At 42.5% G+C, this 17,765-nt stretch overlaps 1 protein-coding gene across 2 annotated transcripts in view; it reads right to left on the bottom strand.

The window, feature by feature from the left end:
- Window positions 1-582: 582 nt before the first annotated feature.
- POLR3B (RNA polymerase III subunit B) overlaps window positions 583-17,765 on the bottom strand; it is a 93,569-nt gene continuing 76,386 nt past the window's right edge. The window contains exons 24-28 of one of the 2 annotated variants that reach the window (XM_084880111.1): window positions 15,411-15,514; window positions 14,623-14,789; window positions 8,485-8,598; window positions 5,729-5,902; window positions 583-1,017 (exon numbers count right to left, since the gene is read on the bottom strand). In XM_084880111.1, coding sequence (XP_084736237.1) covers window positions 888-1,017; window positions 5,729-5,902; window positions 8,485-8,598; window positions 14,623-14,789; window positions 15,411-15,514 — 689 coding nt within the window. In that variant the 3' untranslated portion in view covers window positions 583-887. The remainder of the gene's footprint in view (window positions 1,018-5,728; window positions 5,903-8,484; window positions 8,599-14,622; window positions 14,790-15,410; window positions 15,515-17,765) is intronic. The other variant, XM_084880112.1, reaches the window with a different exon arrangement.

Here is a 17,765-nt window from a genome sequence, read left to right as displayed (position 1 = left end):
ACTTGATTCAAAATAGTAGCAATTAAGTCCATAAGATAAAGCGACATACTTGGCAAATTTGCTTCAGATGGTAGGAATATGTTTATTATATTTCATCAAGCTTAAAGTTAAGAATTTTGGGTGTATAAAGATTCAATTTTTAGAAATATTTATCCTCTCACAGTAGCAGATAAGTAAGCCTCTGCTCTATCAACTTGGCTCCCCACAGTTCTTCCCTTCACATATTGCTCAGATCACAGTTAACCAATTCAGATTCTTTTTTAAAAAAATATTTTTTATTGATTTTTTTTAGAGAGAAAGGAAGAGGGAGAGAAGAAACATTGATGACGGAGAAACATTAATTGGCTGCCCCCTGTATGTCCTCCATTGAGGATTGAGCCCAAAACCTAGGCATGTGCCCTGACTGGGAATTGAACCAACAACCTTTTGGTGCATGGGGCAATGCTTAATCCATTGAGCCACACTGGACGGGTTCAAACAGATTCTTTATATGCAAGTTTCATACAAACCTTTGAGTTTTATTTAACCCCCAAACAATCTTTTTAAGGAGGATGGTTTTTCTAACAAGTAAATGTCAAGATACCAGAACAGAAATAAAAGTTTATTTATCTTTTATGTCATGTCCATTTGCAAATCAAATTCAGTACATGAACGAGGACCTGCATTACAGTCCACATTGCTGGCATCTCTTCCATGGCCCGAGGCTCACTGATCAAGGGGTGTTCAGTCAGTCTTCTAGTGTTAAAAAATCCTTTCCATTGATTTTCTTTTTTCCCGAGAACATTCAAAGGAATTATTCACAGGAGCAAACATGGTCCTCGGTCCCTTCTATTTTGCACTGCGTTGGACATATGGTTTGTTCTCCTTAAATAGTCACCTTTCCATCCTCACTCATTGTACTTGGCCAGTTTTAACCTGGGGATAATGTTCATGGACTGCAGTTCCTGGAAGAGCAGCTTGCAGGCGTACGGAATACGAAGGGAAGACACGTGACAGGACGACTTGCAGTAATGGCACCTGAAACCCAAGTCGGCATGTATTAGAGGGACAACGACTCAGAACAAAGGCCTGCATGCAGGAAGTGAGAATGCTAACAAATTCTCTTGCCATTCCATCCAGTTGGTTTTCTATTCCTCCGTGTTCGGCCACGCTATCCAAAATGTACTTGTGTCCCCAAAGTAAAAAGAAGCCTCCAAAGAAGCAAAATCCAAAACAAAACAATGACCACTACCCCGGTTTTAAAAAACATACTTTTAATCAGGTAGTACTATGCTTCTTAGATCTTTCTCCTTAAAATGTAAAACCTCTGCCAATATAGTTGTTTTGAATAAGCCCCCGAAATCTGAACCATCTGAAAGTTACTCAGATATAGATTTTTCATTGTTAAAAGCATTTTAAACAGATTCAGTCTCCATGTATTGAGAAGCATCTACTACAATGTACTATTCTAGGCAAGAGCTCCACATTTACCACTTGACTTCTGTCACTGAGAGACTTGAAGCATGCTGGGAAAGATGGAACTTTCATAGAGAAAGGTGGTGGTGCACATATTCCCATTTAATCCTTACCACAGCCTACATTCCTAATCAACACGCTTACTATGCTATTAGGATTACCTTTTCTCTTCCTTCAGCCAGGGAACTTAAAGCCATCGATTCGGTCTTTATCAATGGCTACAAGTGAAGAAAGATCCCTGTCGAGAAAATGAACTATTCTGTCAGGTTTCAGACCAAAAGAGCCTCACCCTAAACCTCAAGGATTGGGGCACCTGGGACAGTAAGTACCCAGTACAAATTCTGAGACTGAATAGGTAGAAAATTAGGTCTTACCAGGAAACGGGAGAATGTGAGTGCAAGAGGAACAGCACCAAGGCTTGGAAGAGGCAGCGCTAACTGGGAACTGGAGGAAGATCCCTCAGGGAACAAGAAAGACTATTCTGGAGGGTGCTAAGGCACATGTGTAAAAAATGTAAACACGCATATTACTGAAATAATCACAAAAGTGGCAAAGATGTGCACAAGAATGTTCGCGGTCACATGATTTATAACAGCACGGAGCAGGAGGGTGCTCAGATAGTTCTGCGAGTGCAGGACACGTATGCAGGAGAACCCTGTGCAGACACTGAATGCAATGGTGCAGGCCCACATTTACTGAAATGTAAAGGTGTCCAGGACACACTGTGAGGTGGAAAAAGCAGTTTGCTAAACAGCATGGTCCCAAGCGGGTCCTCAAATGGTTTTCAGTAAAGGAATGAAATCCCCAAAATCTTATGTACCACGATTTTTTTGGTATGTATTTGAATCTCCCTGCTATTAACAATCTCAAAAAAAATTCGTGATTTAAAAACAAAAATGGTAAGAACAACTGGCAAACAGAGATGTCCCCGAAAGTCACTAAAATATTAATGGGGTCATCTCTGAGTGGCGAGAATTCTGACTACTTTTATTTTTTTTGTAACTGAATATTTTATAAAGAGCAGAGATCATTTTTGTAATCAACAAAATAAAGCTTGTATTATTTCACAAAAGAAAATCATGGAGGTGAGAATTTGAATGTGCTGGTGAGTGACTATGCAGACAGGAGCTTCTTGAGGAGAAGAGAATGGGATCCATGCTTGGGGCCCTACCAGGGGGCTGCGAGAGCTTAAGCTGCAGAGTATTTGACTCTATCCACAGTAATAAATATAAACATGGGAATTACTTTTCCTAAAAGATTACCTAAAGATTTTCTTAATGCATGACAGTTTACAAATTATGTTTTTAATATGCCTGGGTTGGTCTAATTTATTCAAGTATCATGTTCATGCCTTCACTGAATTGGAGAAATGCATTTAGCTGGAGCAACTTCTTGCAGATTCTCCTGTCATTATCCTGTGAATTCAATCCAGGCTAATCTACTTAAAATTTCTATATGTGCTGATTCACGATTCAGAAAGCCCACTAACCTTCTCTCTTATGAACTATTTATCCACTATTTAAAGTGTTCCAATGCATATATACACATATATGCATACACAAATAAAAATACATACATATATAAATAGGAATATGTAAATTACCTTACCCTGGTCTGAACAACTCCCAAAGAAAGAAATTTGACCCAAAACAATAAATAAACTGATTTTTCAGGGCAAAGCCGGCAAAAAGAAGAGGCTGTGGCTTCACATGAGAAATGACTGTCCAGTGAAATATCCTCCATGAGCTAATTATCCTAATAGGGATTTTCTTTTCTCTGCAGTTTTCCTTCTGGATCTCTCTTTTGTGATTTATACCCTTCGTGTCTGCTGTAGAACAGTCTTGCTGTAAACATCCCCATAGCAATGCCTTACTAATGTGCAAATCAGCGACAAAAGGCCAGTTTCAAGGTTCTGAGCTGCTCTAATTACCCAGCCTCCATTGTGCTGTTCATTAAAGAGCGACTCCCTCCAACAGACGCCCGTACTCCATCCCACACAACCCAGCACGCACGTCAGGTAACACGGGGAAAGGACAGCATCATTATGCTCCTCTGCCTGAGCGCAGCACACGGAGCCTGCCAGCCCTGCAGACTGGATGAGGATGCTTTCCTGTTGGCAACAGGGTGTAAGTAGGCCATTCAAAATCAGACAGGCAGTGCCCCCAGGTCTGTGTAATTACAGTAAAGACCCTTAAACTGTGTAACCCGATTTAGTGCTCCTTAAAGGATTTCAAATACAACACACACTGAACACTAGAGCTTCAAAATCAGGCACTGCCATCAGATAATCTTTAAATGTGACAGAAATGAAGCAGCAAAGAAGATATGAAGTTAACAGAATAACATAGAGACCAATTATTGCTAACTTTCGTTTTTCCGAGTATTCAGCATAAGAGGGCAAGGTTTTCAAAGTGCATGAGTAAATATGATCGTTCTTTTCTCCTATCCTTTTCTCTTTTCCCTCCTTTCTTCCTCAGTCTTTCTTCCGTTTTCTTCTTTTGTTCTCGCCCCCCTTTCTTCCCCCACTTCTTTCTTCTTTTTCCTCTTTCCCTCATTCCCTCTTTTCCTTTTTTTTAATTTTTCCTCTTAGTCTTCCTCCTTTTTCTTCCCTCCCTCCCTCCCTCCCTCCCTCCCTCCCTCCCTCCCTCCCTCCCTCCCTCTTTTCCTTTTCCTCACTCTTCCTCTTTTTTTGGGGGGGGGGCACATGAGAGAATGTAAGAGAATAGAGAAGAAAACAAACTCTTTTTTGAAGTTTCATGACCCCTATTGGTAATAAAATGACTCTTCTGAACCATTTTTTTTTTCCCCCCAAAGTAAATTACTTAAAAATCTTTGTGCCCAATTTGAAGATTTAGCCATAGTGGAGCTAAGTTCCAGGCATTTTCCTATTATATTACTTACACCTTGTTGTTGTTACACAGGACAATAAAAGGCAAACTCAATATTCATTTCAAAAGACCATGTCACTGATACGAGAAAGAGCTAAATTTATGCTAGAATATTGTCACCCCATCTCTGCAACCTTATGAAAGGCAAATGGCCACCTCTGGTGCCAGTTTTTAAAATGAGATAATTTCTTCACAGACAGGTCTCAGCGACTCTTCTGCACCAAAATAATAAAATAATTGATTTTGGCTAAAAGGATTTGACATTTAACTAGCAAGGTATACACTGTGTTCTAAGGACACTCATCCTTTTTTTCCTTCACTGTTGAGAGTATAACAGACATCCCCTTTTAATTTCTCCCATCATTCTGACTCTTAATTTGCTTTATTCAACCAAGAAACTGGCAGCTTAAGATGGCAAGAAGTTGGGGGGACTCATAAGGAAAATGTGGCCCATGTTACTAACCGTCAGGCTCTGGCAATGAATGCTGATCTGGGCATAACTACCCCTCTGGGGACTGCCCATCCCCAGGGAAAGGGGCTCTGGAAGGGAAGTGAGGGCGATGAGGAGGATAAAGCTACTTCCCATCCCTGCAGCACCTGCCTCAGATGTTGTCAGACCTGCTCTCTGACAGAAAAGTGAGAGAGAGACTGGGGAATGCAGGCCCTCCTGTCTACAGGGTATTCTGGGTTCTGGATCATGACCCACGCTAAGCAGAGCAGTGGTTCTTTGGTGATGCAGTGGAACCATTAAGAGGAGAAAAGATGCTCTAACAACACAAACAGAAGGCATGCAGCATCACCTTTTACAATGGACTTTGTGTACTGACTGTACTGAACTAATAGACTGTGAATCACATTTACCTACTGACAATCCTAGTGCCAGTTAGCGATATGGTCTCTGCCATCATGGGATTCGCCGTCCAAGTGGAAAGCAGACAAAGTACAGACAAGGGATCAGGGTACCAGGTTCTGGTCCTGGTCTGTCACTAATTTGCTATAAGATCTGGGGCAACACACCTGGCTCTTTAGGTTTGAAGCTACATGGGGGCATTCGACACAATCTTCTCTAAAATGCTTCTATTAACAATATGCCATAATTATAACACCTACCAAGGACTCTGCTAGGATTTTTACAGGTGGAGTGTTATAAAAGGTACTGGAGATAATAGTAACAAGATGATAAAGTCCTTGGGAGTTTAAACTCCAGCTGTGTAAAGAGCAGGACATTAGGCAGACAAAGTGAACACGTACACACAGAATCCCCAATTCCAGGAAAGCACGGACTGGAAGGTTGGTGAATATGTAGGTATGATCTAGAGTCAATTCTCGAGCTGTGATTTAAGAGGCAGTGGGTGTAGTATGAAAGACATATGGTATCCACTTACCAGCCGGAATACCCCAGAAGTCCACACTGCCCACAGACATCAACCTCAAAGGCATCACTTGAAATCATTAGTCGCTCTAGTAAAAGCATACTGGCTCCATAACCAATTAAACAGTCACGTTCCATTTCTCCAAGACGCAAACCACCATCACGAGATCGACCTTCAGTGGGCTGCCTTTGAAACAAGTTAAACAAATGTGTTATTATATTACACAAAGAGGCCACATCACATGCTGGCTGAGAGTTCAGCACTCTGGAGCAGGGCTCACCTGGATTCAAATCACTTATTAGGCAGTGACCTTGCACATGCTGCTCAGCCTTCCAGCCTCATTTATAAAACGTACATATGACTACCTGTTCCAAAGAGCCTTAAATGAGCAGAGATGTGATCCTAGTGGTTGGTTGCTATTTTTATTTTTAAATAGAAATAAGTAATTATATAATAATAGACACACAGCCTATAAAGTACCAGTGCTAGCATTACTATCACTATTAAAATCACTATCATTATTATTAGGAAGGGGTGTCTTTTGAGTATTTTCAGAGATGTCTTAGTTCTTTGTTAAAAACAGAAAAAGTGAGCAGATCAGAGTGTAGAAGAAACCGGGTCCTCTAGCAGTGATTCCCAGGCCTCAGGGAGGAGCTTTACTATTAAATAAACATGGAAAGAAGCAAATGGGTTTCTATAAAATTTGGAATAGGTTAGGACTCATCTGGAGCCAGATGGGAGGTTGCCCAGAGACCTACCTCCCCAGCCCCCGGTGTGTGTCCCATACGAACCCTTCCTTCGTGTGTGAAAATGCTCCATTCCTTTTCAGAGAGAGCACTTGAACTGGGCAGCTATTAGCCCCTGACTGGACTCCCTGTGGCTTATGTATCTGCTGGGCTTGAGAATACTTTAAAAGATTAAGAATCCAGGACCCAGAGATGCAGGTAAAATTAAGAGATTCTGAAACAACTTATACGCCGTATTTTCCAGAGTATAAGATGACTTTTGAACTGAAAAAAAAAAGTCAACTGAAAATCGGGGGCAAAAGACCAAAATTGCACAAAAATTACCTGCAGATCTTGACGGCAAAGTAAGTCTTTTCTTTGAAGTGGGGGTAGTCTTATACAGCGAATATAGGCCTAAACCTATGTTTTAACTGTAAAATTAGGGGGTCGTCTTATACGCCGGAAAATACGGTAGGCAATCCCACCTCGGTACTGGTGACACAAATCATCAGTGAGAGAGAGACAGAGAGTCATGAGCATCCTGGCCAGCTTATTTTGGAGTGACACTCCTTGGAGGTACTCTGAGCAGGGGTGGACTATATAAAGCTCTTGTTTGCTTTATTCCACAGCATCTTTTAATCTTTGCTATTGCTGCTGCCAGATTTCCAGAGTTAAGAAGGTAAACACATGATGGCCAGCACATGCTGAAATGTTAACTTGTGTTGTTGATAGTTACAATGGAAAATCAATTTAAGTTGTATATTATTTGTGGAAAGAAAATCTACATATGAAAAATTCATAAGTAGATCTCAATGAACACACTGCAGTGGAAACTTGATAGCTGAGCACAACATATATACTGTATGCTTTTATCTGCTAGCAGAAGCCCCCAGGGACAGGGGAAGGATCCTTCCACCTGTGCTCACTGGACAAGTGAAGGTGGTCAGATCACATGTGGGCAGAACCCAAAACTTGAATTTTAACCAACTGAGATAACTGACTATAGACAAATGCACTCCAGGCTGTCTTCATATGGAATACACAACAGTAATACTAAAGTAATAACCTTTTTTTATACAACAAAGTAAAACATAGGAAATAACTGCTTTGATATTTATATTACTCTGAAATGGTTTTTGGATGTTGTAATACAAGTTCCGGAGGGGACAGTATGCAGGGGAAAGATACACGTAATCCACGTAGGGTCTCACTGCTGAAGTCAATACTGGCTTGAAAAATGTAGTAGTAAGGACACATAAACTTGATATTTATATCAATTCGTCAAATCCAACATTGGGCTTGAATTGAGGATACACTGGTGAAGGAGTATACATGGATCTGGAGCTTATGTAAATAAGCAGGCAACTACAGGTACCTTATGCTCCAATCACAGAAGTTTTAAAAAAATGACAACTGTGGCTTAGGCTACCAATAATGTGTGCATATGTTTTCTGGGCACACATGGTACCTAAGATGCACTGCTATGCCATTAATGTGTGTGTGTGTGTAAGTGTACCTACATTCTTATAAAGGAACTGTTCTGAACAGGACCATACTTGGAAACTGGTACACAGTAAACGATTACATAGGAGAACACTGTGAAGACCTACGGAGGGTTTGCTTGTGCCTGTAAAGTGATTTTTAAAAAATATATTTTATTGATTTTGTACAGAGAGGAAGGGAGAGAGACAGTCAGAAACATCGATGAGAGAGAGTTATCGATCAGCTGCCTCTTGCACACCCCCCCCCCCCCCCCCCCCGGGGATGTGCCCGCAACCAAGGTACATGCCCTTGACCTGAATCGAACCCAGGACCCTTCAGTCCCCAAGCTGACACTCTATCCATTGAGCCAAACCGGTTTCGGCCTGTAAAGTGATTTTTAATGTAAATCAGACATATATAATTTTTGTTGATGCCTAATACCCCAAAGTTTGAAATCTCAGGAAAACAGAAACTTGGTTGAGTCTGCTTATTGCTGTACTTGGAAATACAAGGGAGATTTGACTGCCCTGTAAATTCCTTCTGTACGTGCTCTTCTCTTACCTGGTGAGGACAGCGCGCGGTCCCCGGGCACGGGCATGCATCTTATCCAGCACCATGTGTTTCAGCTTCTGGTAGTACACGGGGCCGAAGTAAATGTATGCTTCCAAAGGCTCACTGAAAGAAAGGCCAGAGTTTGGGGTTAAGAAACTAAGCTGGGCTAGCAGGAGACAGCCTTGTCTAGGTCTCAGCACTGACAGGCCCTTATTTGTCTATGAACAGATTTATGCGTGAGTGAAAAGAAAATGAAAAGGCTAGATCTGAAAATATAAAAAGTACCACGGATACATTAAAGCAGGGGTAGGGAACCTTTCTTTTGCTAAGGGCCATCTGGATATCTATAGCATCATTCATGAGCCATACAAAATTATCAACTTAAAAATTAGCCTGCTATATTTAGTCAAATGTTTAATTAACGCACCCCGAGTGCTTTGGCAGAGCCAGACCAAATGATTTGGCAGGCCTTATATGGCCCGTGGGCTGGATATTCCCCGCCCCTGCATTAAAAGGCACAGAGTTTAATTAAGAAATAAAATTTAAACAGCTTGTGAAAATGTGTGCGGAACGGTGCTTCCTTCACTGCTCCCACCCTCGCCAGGCCGCCATCCTTTCTGCCTGGACTACTGCAGTTAATCTTCTAGTTGGTCTTCCTGCTTTTACTCTCCCCTCTCAACAATCTCTTCTTCACATAACAAGCCAGAACCATTCCTTCTAAAGGGTAAATAGCAGCAGGTCACTCTTCTGCTCTAAATTCCCAGTGGTTTCCCATTGAATCCGTATCATCCAAATTTTGCATGCAGCCACAAGGTTTAAGGTAATGTGGCTCCTGCCCACATTTGACTCATATACTACTTCCTTTCTCCATCGCTCATTCTACTCCCTAACACTGGCCCCTTCATTGTTCCTCAGATGTAGTAATGAATCTTTAGAAATATTGTAGCAAGAGTTTAAAGGAGTGAATATTTTAGTGCTTTGACAGAAGAAACCTTTTTTTCTTAAGTCTGGAGCAAGAGTAGCCAGAGGATCGATGACTTTAAAATTATTTTTACTGCCGAAACTGGTTTGGCTCAGTGGATAGAGCGTCGGCCTACGGACTGAAAGGTCCCAGGTTCGATTCTGGTCAAGGGCATGTACCTTGGTTGTGGGCACATCCCCAGTAGGGGGTGTGCAGGAGGCAGCTGATTGATGATTCTCTCTCATTGATGTTTCTAACTCTCTATCCCTCTCTTTTTCTCTCTACGAAAAATCAATAAAATATATATTTTTTAAAATTATTTTTACTGCCCTAGAGTTTTCTTCCAAAAACAAAACAAAAAGAAACTACCATGTGTCACTTAATCTATAACTTAATCTGTATAAAATCTGTCATCCCTATTTTTAAGATGAAGAAAAAGGCACAGAGGGTCCAAGAGGTTAAATAAGAGCTGGTGAGTGGTTCAGGAAGCTCCAAACCCAGGGCTCGCCCTGCCATGCTGGCCAGTCTTGAGCCAGGTAAATGACTAAGAGTGGGAAGAGCAAAAGGCATGGCAGAGAGGCACATAAATACATCTGTGCCAGCTTGCTTGCTAAACCTTATACTTTCTATATCATTAGCAAAGGCTTTTGCACTTATCAAGCCATTCCGTTAGCTTAAGCACAACTAGATTCTTGGAAGACCCGAAGTGGAGTGGAACAGGGTGTCAGGAGACCCTGTTCTTGTCTCAGGTTGTCACATAGTAATTATATGAGTTCTTTACCTCAGTTTTCTTAGTTGTACAACAAAGTGGTTGGACCAAGTTTCTTTCTAGCTCTAATAATAAATGATCCTATTCCTCCAGAGTACGATTGCTCATGGTAGAATTTATGGAACTCTGTCACCATTTCATCATTAGCTGATTAAGGCCATAAGCAGTTTTCCCTCCTAGCTATGCTGAAGAATGTGACCAAGGGTGAAAGCTGGTAGGTGAATATGTTTGCAAGCCCTTTGTAGAACACTGAGATAATTGGGAGAAAAATGAAAACACTGGCTGGGTGTAGAGGACAGTGATGTAGACATAGCTATTAGCTATCTAGAGGAAGCAGAGCATAAGCCATTCAAAACTTTCAGTAAAATTATGGTCAGAAGGTCCACCAAAATGGCTCATTTGTTTTGCACACTTTCTGGGCGAGAAGCAAAGACTAAGATGATTAGTGTTGCAATAACAACAGCATTTTCTGAAATGGACCTTAGCTATTTTGCTGAATTATTTTTTAAATGGACCATTACTCTTTCCCAGTAATGTGATTTTCTATAACATCTCAAGTATGATACAGCTAAAGAAATCCATATTATCATAGGCTGGATAAATCATTTTAGAAAGCACTCAATGCTTTTAACAGATACAGTTTTGACCATTTTAATCACATCTGGATAGCCCATTTGCAGCACTGAAATCAAGCTGTGTGTTCTCACACATGCTTCCACACTGAGTTTCAGTTGTGCCTTTCAGGTTTAAAACCTCAGAAGAACAGTATAAACACTGTGTCCCAGAGTTTTACCTGGCATAAAAATACTGAGTGTGTCTTAATTTAAACAACCAACTTGATTCTTTAAAATCATGTCCAAGTTTCAAAACCGTGTCTTTCACAATAATTTCAGGGATATCTGTTTCTTCCAGATAAAAAGAAAAGCCATCCCTCTGCCTGTGTGAACTGCTCTTCCCTTTCCCCAGCCTCACTTCAGGCTGCACCACTACCTCCTCACTGCACGGCAGCTGGGCTGGCCTCTTCCAATTCCCGAACCTGCCAAGATCTGTCCCTTGTTAGGAGGTAAATATGCTTTTCCTCTGCATGAAACACTTCAGAAGCTTCACTCTTCTTATCCTTCACATTTCTGCCTTCCAACAGGGGTCTCACCTTCCCACAGTGATCCTCTAGCCTACTCTTTGTCTTCATTCAGGTGAGAGCTATTTGTATTTATTATTTGTTTTCATTCCTTTATTCAACAAATATTTATGGAGTGTGCGCTGTGTGTCAGGCTCTATGATAAACACTAGAAATAAAACAGTAAACGAAACAGATAAGCCCTGCTCTCAAAGAGGTTACATTATACTTGGGGAGACAGACAATAATATTACATAGTATCCTATCTAATAAAAGAGTGATATGCAAATTGACCATCACTCCAAGACACAAGACGGCCACCTCCATGTGATCAAAGATGGATGCCCCCATGTGGACACAAGATAGCCGCCACTAGATAGCCAGCAGGGGAGGGCAGTTGTGGGCAGTTAGGAGTGACCAGACCAGCAAAGGAGGGCAGTTGGGGGGAACCAGGCCTGCAGGAAAGGTCAGTTGTGGGCAATCAGGAAAGCAGGGAGGGCAGATGGGGGTGACTGGGCTGGCAGAGAGGGGCAATTGAGAGAGACCAGGTCAGGAGGGGAGGGCAGTTGGGGGGAACCAGAATTGCAGGGGAGGGCAATTGGGGGAGGGGCCAGGTTTGCAGGGGAGAGCAGTTGGGGTGGGGATGGGGCCAGGCCTGCAGGGAAGGGCAGTTAGGGGGACTAGACTGGCAGGGGAGGGTAGTTAGGGGTGACCAGGTCGGCAGGGGAGTGGTTAGAGGGTGATCAAGCTGGCAGGCAGAAGTGCTTAGGGGCAATCAAGCAGAGGCAGGCAATCAGTTAGGGGACAGCAGTCCTGTGTTGTGAGAGGGTGCAGGCTGGGCTGAGGGACACCATCCCTGTGCACAAATTTCATGCACTGGACCTCTAGTTATTATATAATCTACTAGAGACCCAATGCATGAAATTCATGCAAGTGGCTTGGCCCTCGCAGTCCTGACTTCATCCAGAAGGTCATTTGGAAGGACATCTGGAAGGTCATTTGGCTGTCCGGTGTAATTAGCATATTACGTTTTTATTATTATATATATAAAAGCCTAAGCGATCAAACAACCAGTCAACTGGTCAATCGGTTGCTATGATGCACACTGACCAACAAGAGACAGATGCTCAATGCCCAGGATCAGGCTCCCTCCTATCTGGATTGGGTCTGTGGGGATCAAGCCTGCACTGGCTATCTGACATCCCCTGAGGAGTTCTAGATTGCGAGAGGGCACAGGCCAGGCCGAGGGACCCTACTGATGCATGAATCCGTGCCCTGAGCCTCTAGTCCTATCTAATAAAAGAGTAATATGCAAATAACATCACTCCGCTATACCCATAAGACACACCCACCAGCCAATCAGGAGTGAGTATGCAAATTAACCCAACTAAGATGGCTGCGGCCATGGAAAGCGCAGGAGGCTTGGGTTTCCCCAGCAATGGAGGAAGCTAAGCTCTCTGTACACCCTGGCAGGCCCAGGCCTCCATTCAAGACTACAAAGTTTCAATTATAGAAGATAAAATAAATCCCAGGTACCAGGGCCTCTGCTTGGGTTAGAGGGGGTGGGGGAGGGGTGCATGGCTGGCTTGCAAACCACCATAGGCCCTCACCCAGGCCACCTCATATCCCAAGGGAACCCCCATCCTGCCCCAGGACACCCTTCGGGGCAAACCAGCGGCCCCCACCCGTGCATCAGGCCTCTATCCTATCTAATAAAAGAGTAATATGCAAATTGACCATCATTCCAACACAGAAGATAGTTGCCCCCATGTGGACACAGGATGGCCGCCACAAGATGGCCAGCAGGGGAGGACAGTTGGGAGGGACAAGGCCTGCAAGGAGGGTAGTTGGGGTGACCAGGCCTGCAGGGGTGGGCAGTTAGGCGCAAACAGGCTGGCAGGGGTGCAGTTAGGCATAAATTAGGCTTACAGCAGAGTGGTTATGGGTGATCAGGCTGGCAGGCAGAAGCAGTTAGGGGCAATCAGGAAGGCAGGGAGCCAGCAGTCCTAGATTGTGAGAGGGATGTCCAACTGCCGGTTTAGGCCTGCCTGTTTAGGTCAGTCGGACATCCCTCAAGAGGTCCCAGATTGAAGAGGATGCAGGTTGGGCTGTGGGACACCCTCCCTCCCCCCATGCACGAATTTCATGCACCAGGCCTCTAGTCCTATATAATAAAGAGTTAGTATGCTAATTAGACCACATGGCAGAACAGCCTTTCAGAACAACCAGTGGGTGGGGCCACAAGGCAGCTGGGGCTGTGAAGGCCAAGCCCCTTGCACGAATTTCATGCATCAGGCCCCTAGTATGGTTGATAATGATGAATCCTACAGAGAAAAATAAGGCTGGAAATAGGCAATAGTGGATTGCAGTATTAAATTAAGTAGTCAGGATAGGCCTTGCTGAGAAGCTAACTTTTATTTGTTTGTTGTTGTTTTTTTAATGTCTAATAAAAAAATCTTCACAGTCAGCTTACGGACCATGTCTATTTTGCTCATTGTTATAAACTTAGCACCTAGCTCATGCTTGGTATTTAACATGCCTTTATTCTGTGGATTGCAAAGTAAGGCCTCAGGCCTCTGACAGAGCACTAATTATCTAATTCTTCAACAGCTAAAGAATTTTACATTATATATAATTGACTTGTTACTTAAAGTTGTGTAGAAATCCTATTTTGGTAAATTATGTTTTCTATATTTTAAACGATAGTCCCACTAGTAAAACAACACTTCTTAATTTATCAGTTTCCTAAGTTTGGATTTTCTTTTCTCCCCATCCCTGTTTTATTGATATATAATTAACATAAGACAATATGCAAGTTAAAGGTGTACAACATGTTGATTTGATACATTTATATATTGTAAAATGATTACCACCATAGCTTTAGCTAACACCTCTATCATAAATCTGGATTTTCTTATATCAGATTTCTTAAAGTAGTAAAGTTGATTATCTTAAGGGCTCATATCTCTTCTCTTAATAAAATCATACTTTTTTGTTTTGTTAATCCTCACCAGAAGATTTTTTTTTTTCTTTGATTTTTTTAGAGAGAGTGAGAGGGAGAGGGGGAGAAAACGAGAGAGAGAGGGAGAGAGAAAGAAAGAAACACTGATGTGAAAAAGACACATCAATTGGTTGCCTCCCACATACACCTGGACCAGGCCAGGGATCAAACCTGCAAAGCAGATATGTGCCCTTGACCAGAATCAAACCTGTGACCCTTTGGTACATGGGGCCTTCACTCTTAAGCACTGAACCACACTGGCCATACTTTTACTTTAAGACACCTAAACACACACTTACCCTGTGATGCCAGATGTAACATAGTCTTTCCCCAAGTAGTTATAACCATGGCGAACGAGGTCTTCACACACATCCTTCACTTTACTGCCTCCAAAGGCAGTGCCGTAGTGAAATCTGCCATCTAACACGCCTGCCTTGCCCGCCAACAGCTCAATTAACTTTCCCACCTGTGGGATTGAGCAAATTAAGTGAGTACCTTCCTGTGGTATAGAAATCCTGTTTGTCTATTTAGCTCTGGCCTATTTCCCTAAAGAATTATGGAACTATCAATACTATTAATAGGAGTGATAAATTAATAGTAAATATTTACCTCTCTCTTACTGTGTGACTGACTGTTGGAAAAGCTTGCCATGTGTGATTTAAGTTTATGTCCCCAAACTGCTAGGAGATAGGTACTGTTATTTCCCTGACTTTACCTATGAGGAGACTGAAGTACACAGAGGTTAAGCAACTTTCCCAAGTCATATAGCCAATAAGTGCTGGGGCCAGGATTATAAAACAGTAACCACAGAAAGGAAGATGCATTAGGTTCAATACAAAGGGCTCTTTTTTTCAGAGGGGTAAGTTTGCCACCCAGAAGACTGCTCTCAAGGAAGGGAAAACCTCTCCACATTTGCTCTGTAGAGGACAGTAGTCCAGCATCGTTAAGAGCTGAGAACCTAGTTATTTGATTAGGGGTCAAAGGGCCCTTTCTAAGTATCAGTTGCAGGGTCTCATCACATCCACTAACTGCAAACCAACTGCCAGCTTTCTTCCTTAAGAGCAGTGCCTCTGAAAGCCATCCCGACCGTCATTCGTGATGGGAAGCCGTGAGGGTTCATTATGATGTCCGGGCAGATGCCAGAGTCACAAAACGGCATGTCTTCTTGAGGGACGATCAAACCGCAGACACCTGGGGAGAGAAGATTTCATGCAACGTAAGCAAACTGGCAGAAAGGAAGAATACAGTAGTTAATTGGGATCTCCCTGCCACTATCTCTATTTTCACTACACTCAAACCTGCCCCATGGTCTCTATCAAGAGTAACAAAAGCAATTTCCAATAATCCCGCTAGATGGATAGTTCAAAAATGGCTGTCCTTGCAGAAGGGCAGTGCAGCCCGTGGCCTGGCCTACTGACGTGACACTCAGTGCTGCTGCCAGGCAGCTCGCCCAATCTCTTGTGCCACCGAGATGGCAGAGCAGCAACTTCACTGGGTCTTTGCCCTGTCAACGCCTCTGAAACTTCAATTCAGCAGCAATTTCACTCCTTGTCAGCTTGTCCATGATCTGCTACACACTGCACTCAAATCACAGGAATGCAACTTCTCTGACCACCAAACCCAGAACTGACTGAATGAGAGGGGTGTTTAAATTATGGTTTTAATAACCTGTGACAAGAAGTACTCGTGTGTGGCTGACGTGCTAATGGGACTATCTATTGGCCGCAGAGTGCTGGCTGGTTGGCCGATTTTGCCAGGCTTCTCTGGTGAAGTCTAAAGTGCCCTAAGGAATTTTAATTCCTATAGCTTATAACACATTACAAAAGTGATCTTTGATTGAAGTTGTAAAGTTGAACAATAAAGTTATTCTTGGAAGAAAACACTAAAATTATAAATATATTCTAAGAATGAAAATAGAACAAAACAAAAATCTACCAACTCTGCACACCACTAATGGTCTCTTAAACTAACTGTACTTTATTACTCCTTTAACAGTATTCTAACTTGTAGGAAATTCTGTTGATTAAAAACTTGGTAATTCCTCTTATATCCTTTTCTTGGTAGGAGGAATTCTATATAATAAAAGGCTAATATGCAAATTGTCCCCTCAACTGGGAGTTTGACCAGGAGTTCTACCAGGGGGCAGGGCTGGCCAACCAACTGCCTGCATACCCTTGGCCCTGATCAGGGAGGCTGGCCAGACCCCAACTGTGCACGTATTCGTGCACCGGGCCTCTAGTAGGAGTATAATTTAGATTAGGGGTGTCGAACTCAATCAGAGAAGGGGCAAAAATCTAAAATCCAGCCTAAATCGCGGGCCGAATGGTTTACTGAACAGTCATAAACTGACAATGTCATAAACTGACAGCGGAGTGCAGTGATGACAGCGCGGTGCGGGCCACATTGCAAGGCCTGGCGGGCTGGATTTGGTCCGCGGGCCTTGTGTTTGACATATGTGATTTAGATTGTTAACCACAATCTATTATATAATTTAGAATTGAAAAACTAGTATACAATGGCATTGGACCTAAAAAATGCTTATATATTTAGTAAGATAAAATTCCTTTTTCTGTGTATATAAATTATCTGTATCTATTGAAAAGAAATTGCTCTCAAAGAAACTTTTCATTGCTCAGTTTGATTTCTACATACATACACTATTTTAAAATAAAAGTTTGGGGATGTTCAAAGAAAAAGAATGCCATTTGTGTATTTAATATTGGTTATTGATATTCTGATTTCTAGTGGCTGCCAACAATATGGCAATTAGGTTTGTGCAGTTGAATTCCACTGTATGTAGGTAGTTTAACTGGCTTTTTGGTTGAAATTACATTGTTTATTATAAAGAAAGCATGCTTTCCTACATGAAGAACAGAAACATTCAGTTCCCTTTATTTCAAATTCAGCTACAACATGCTAGAATTTAAATTAAGCACAGTGTGTGACCCTTATCTCTTCCCTCCGTAAATCCATCTTGTCCACACTGAAATTATCTGACAAAGCACTAGGGCTACTGTGAAATCCACTCTGAGAGAGATGAAATTGTAAATCTAGGTGCACAGATAGCAACACCGTTTGGCAGGGAACAAAATGTTACAAACAGCCAATCTTCAAGAGGCCAGTGGTGGGATGTGGTTGGGTGAGAATGTCACTTTGGGCTGGTGTGGCGATGGACAGTTCGGCTACATCCCTTAAAAACAAACCAAAGGAAAACTTCGGCGCCCTTCCAGCAGTATTTCACAGGGGGACGGATGCCTGCGGCTGCTAAGGAGGAAGCTGCTTGTTCACCCTCCAACAAGAGAAGGTGGAGTGAGGGGCAGGAGGTACCAAACCCAGGGAGGAAGCAGGGCGTACTTATACTGGAGGCGGGTAAGGAGAGGGATATTTGCATTTTGCATTTTCAATTTTAGCCAACAGATTAATTCCAGCAAATTAACTTTAA

This window comes from Pipistrellus hanaki (assembly GCF_964339955.1).
Source record: "Pipistrellus hanaki genome assembly, chromosome: 3".
NCBI classification, from domain to species: domain Eukaryota; kingdom Metazoa; phylum Chordata; class Mammalia; order Chiroptera; family Vespertilionidae; genus Pipistrellus; species Pipistrellus hanaki.
The sequence above is the reverse complement of the archived record's forward strand: the minus strand, read 5'-3'. Positions and strand labels throughout refer to the sequence as shown.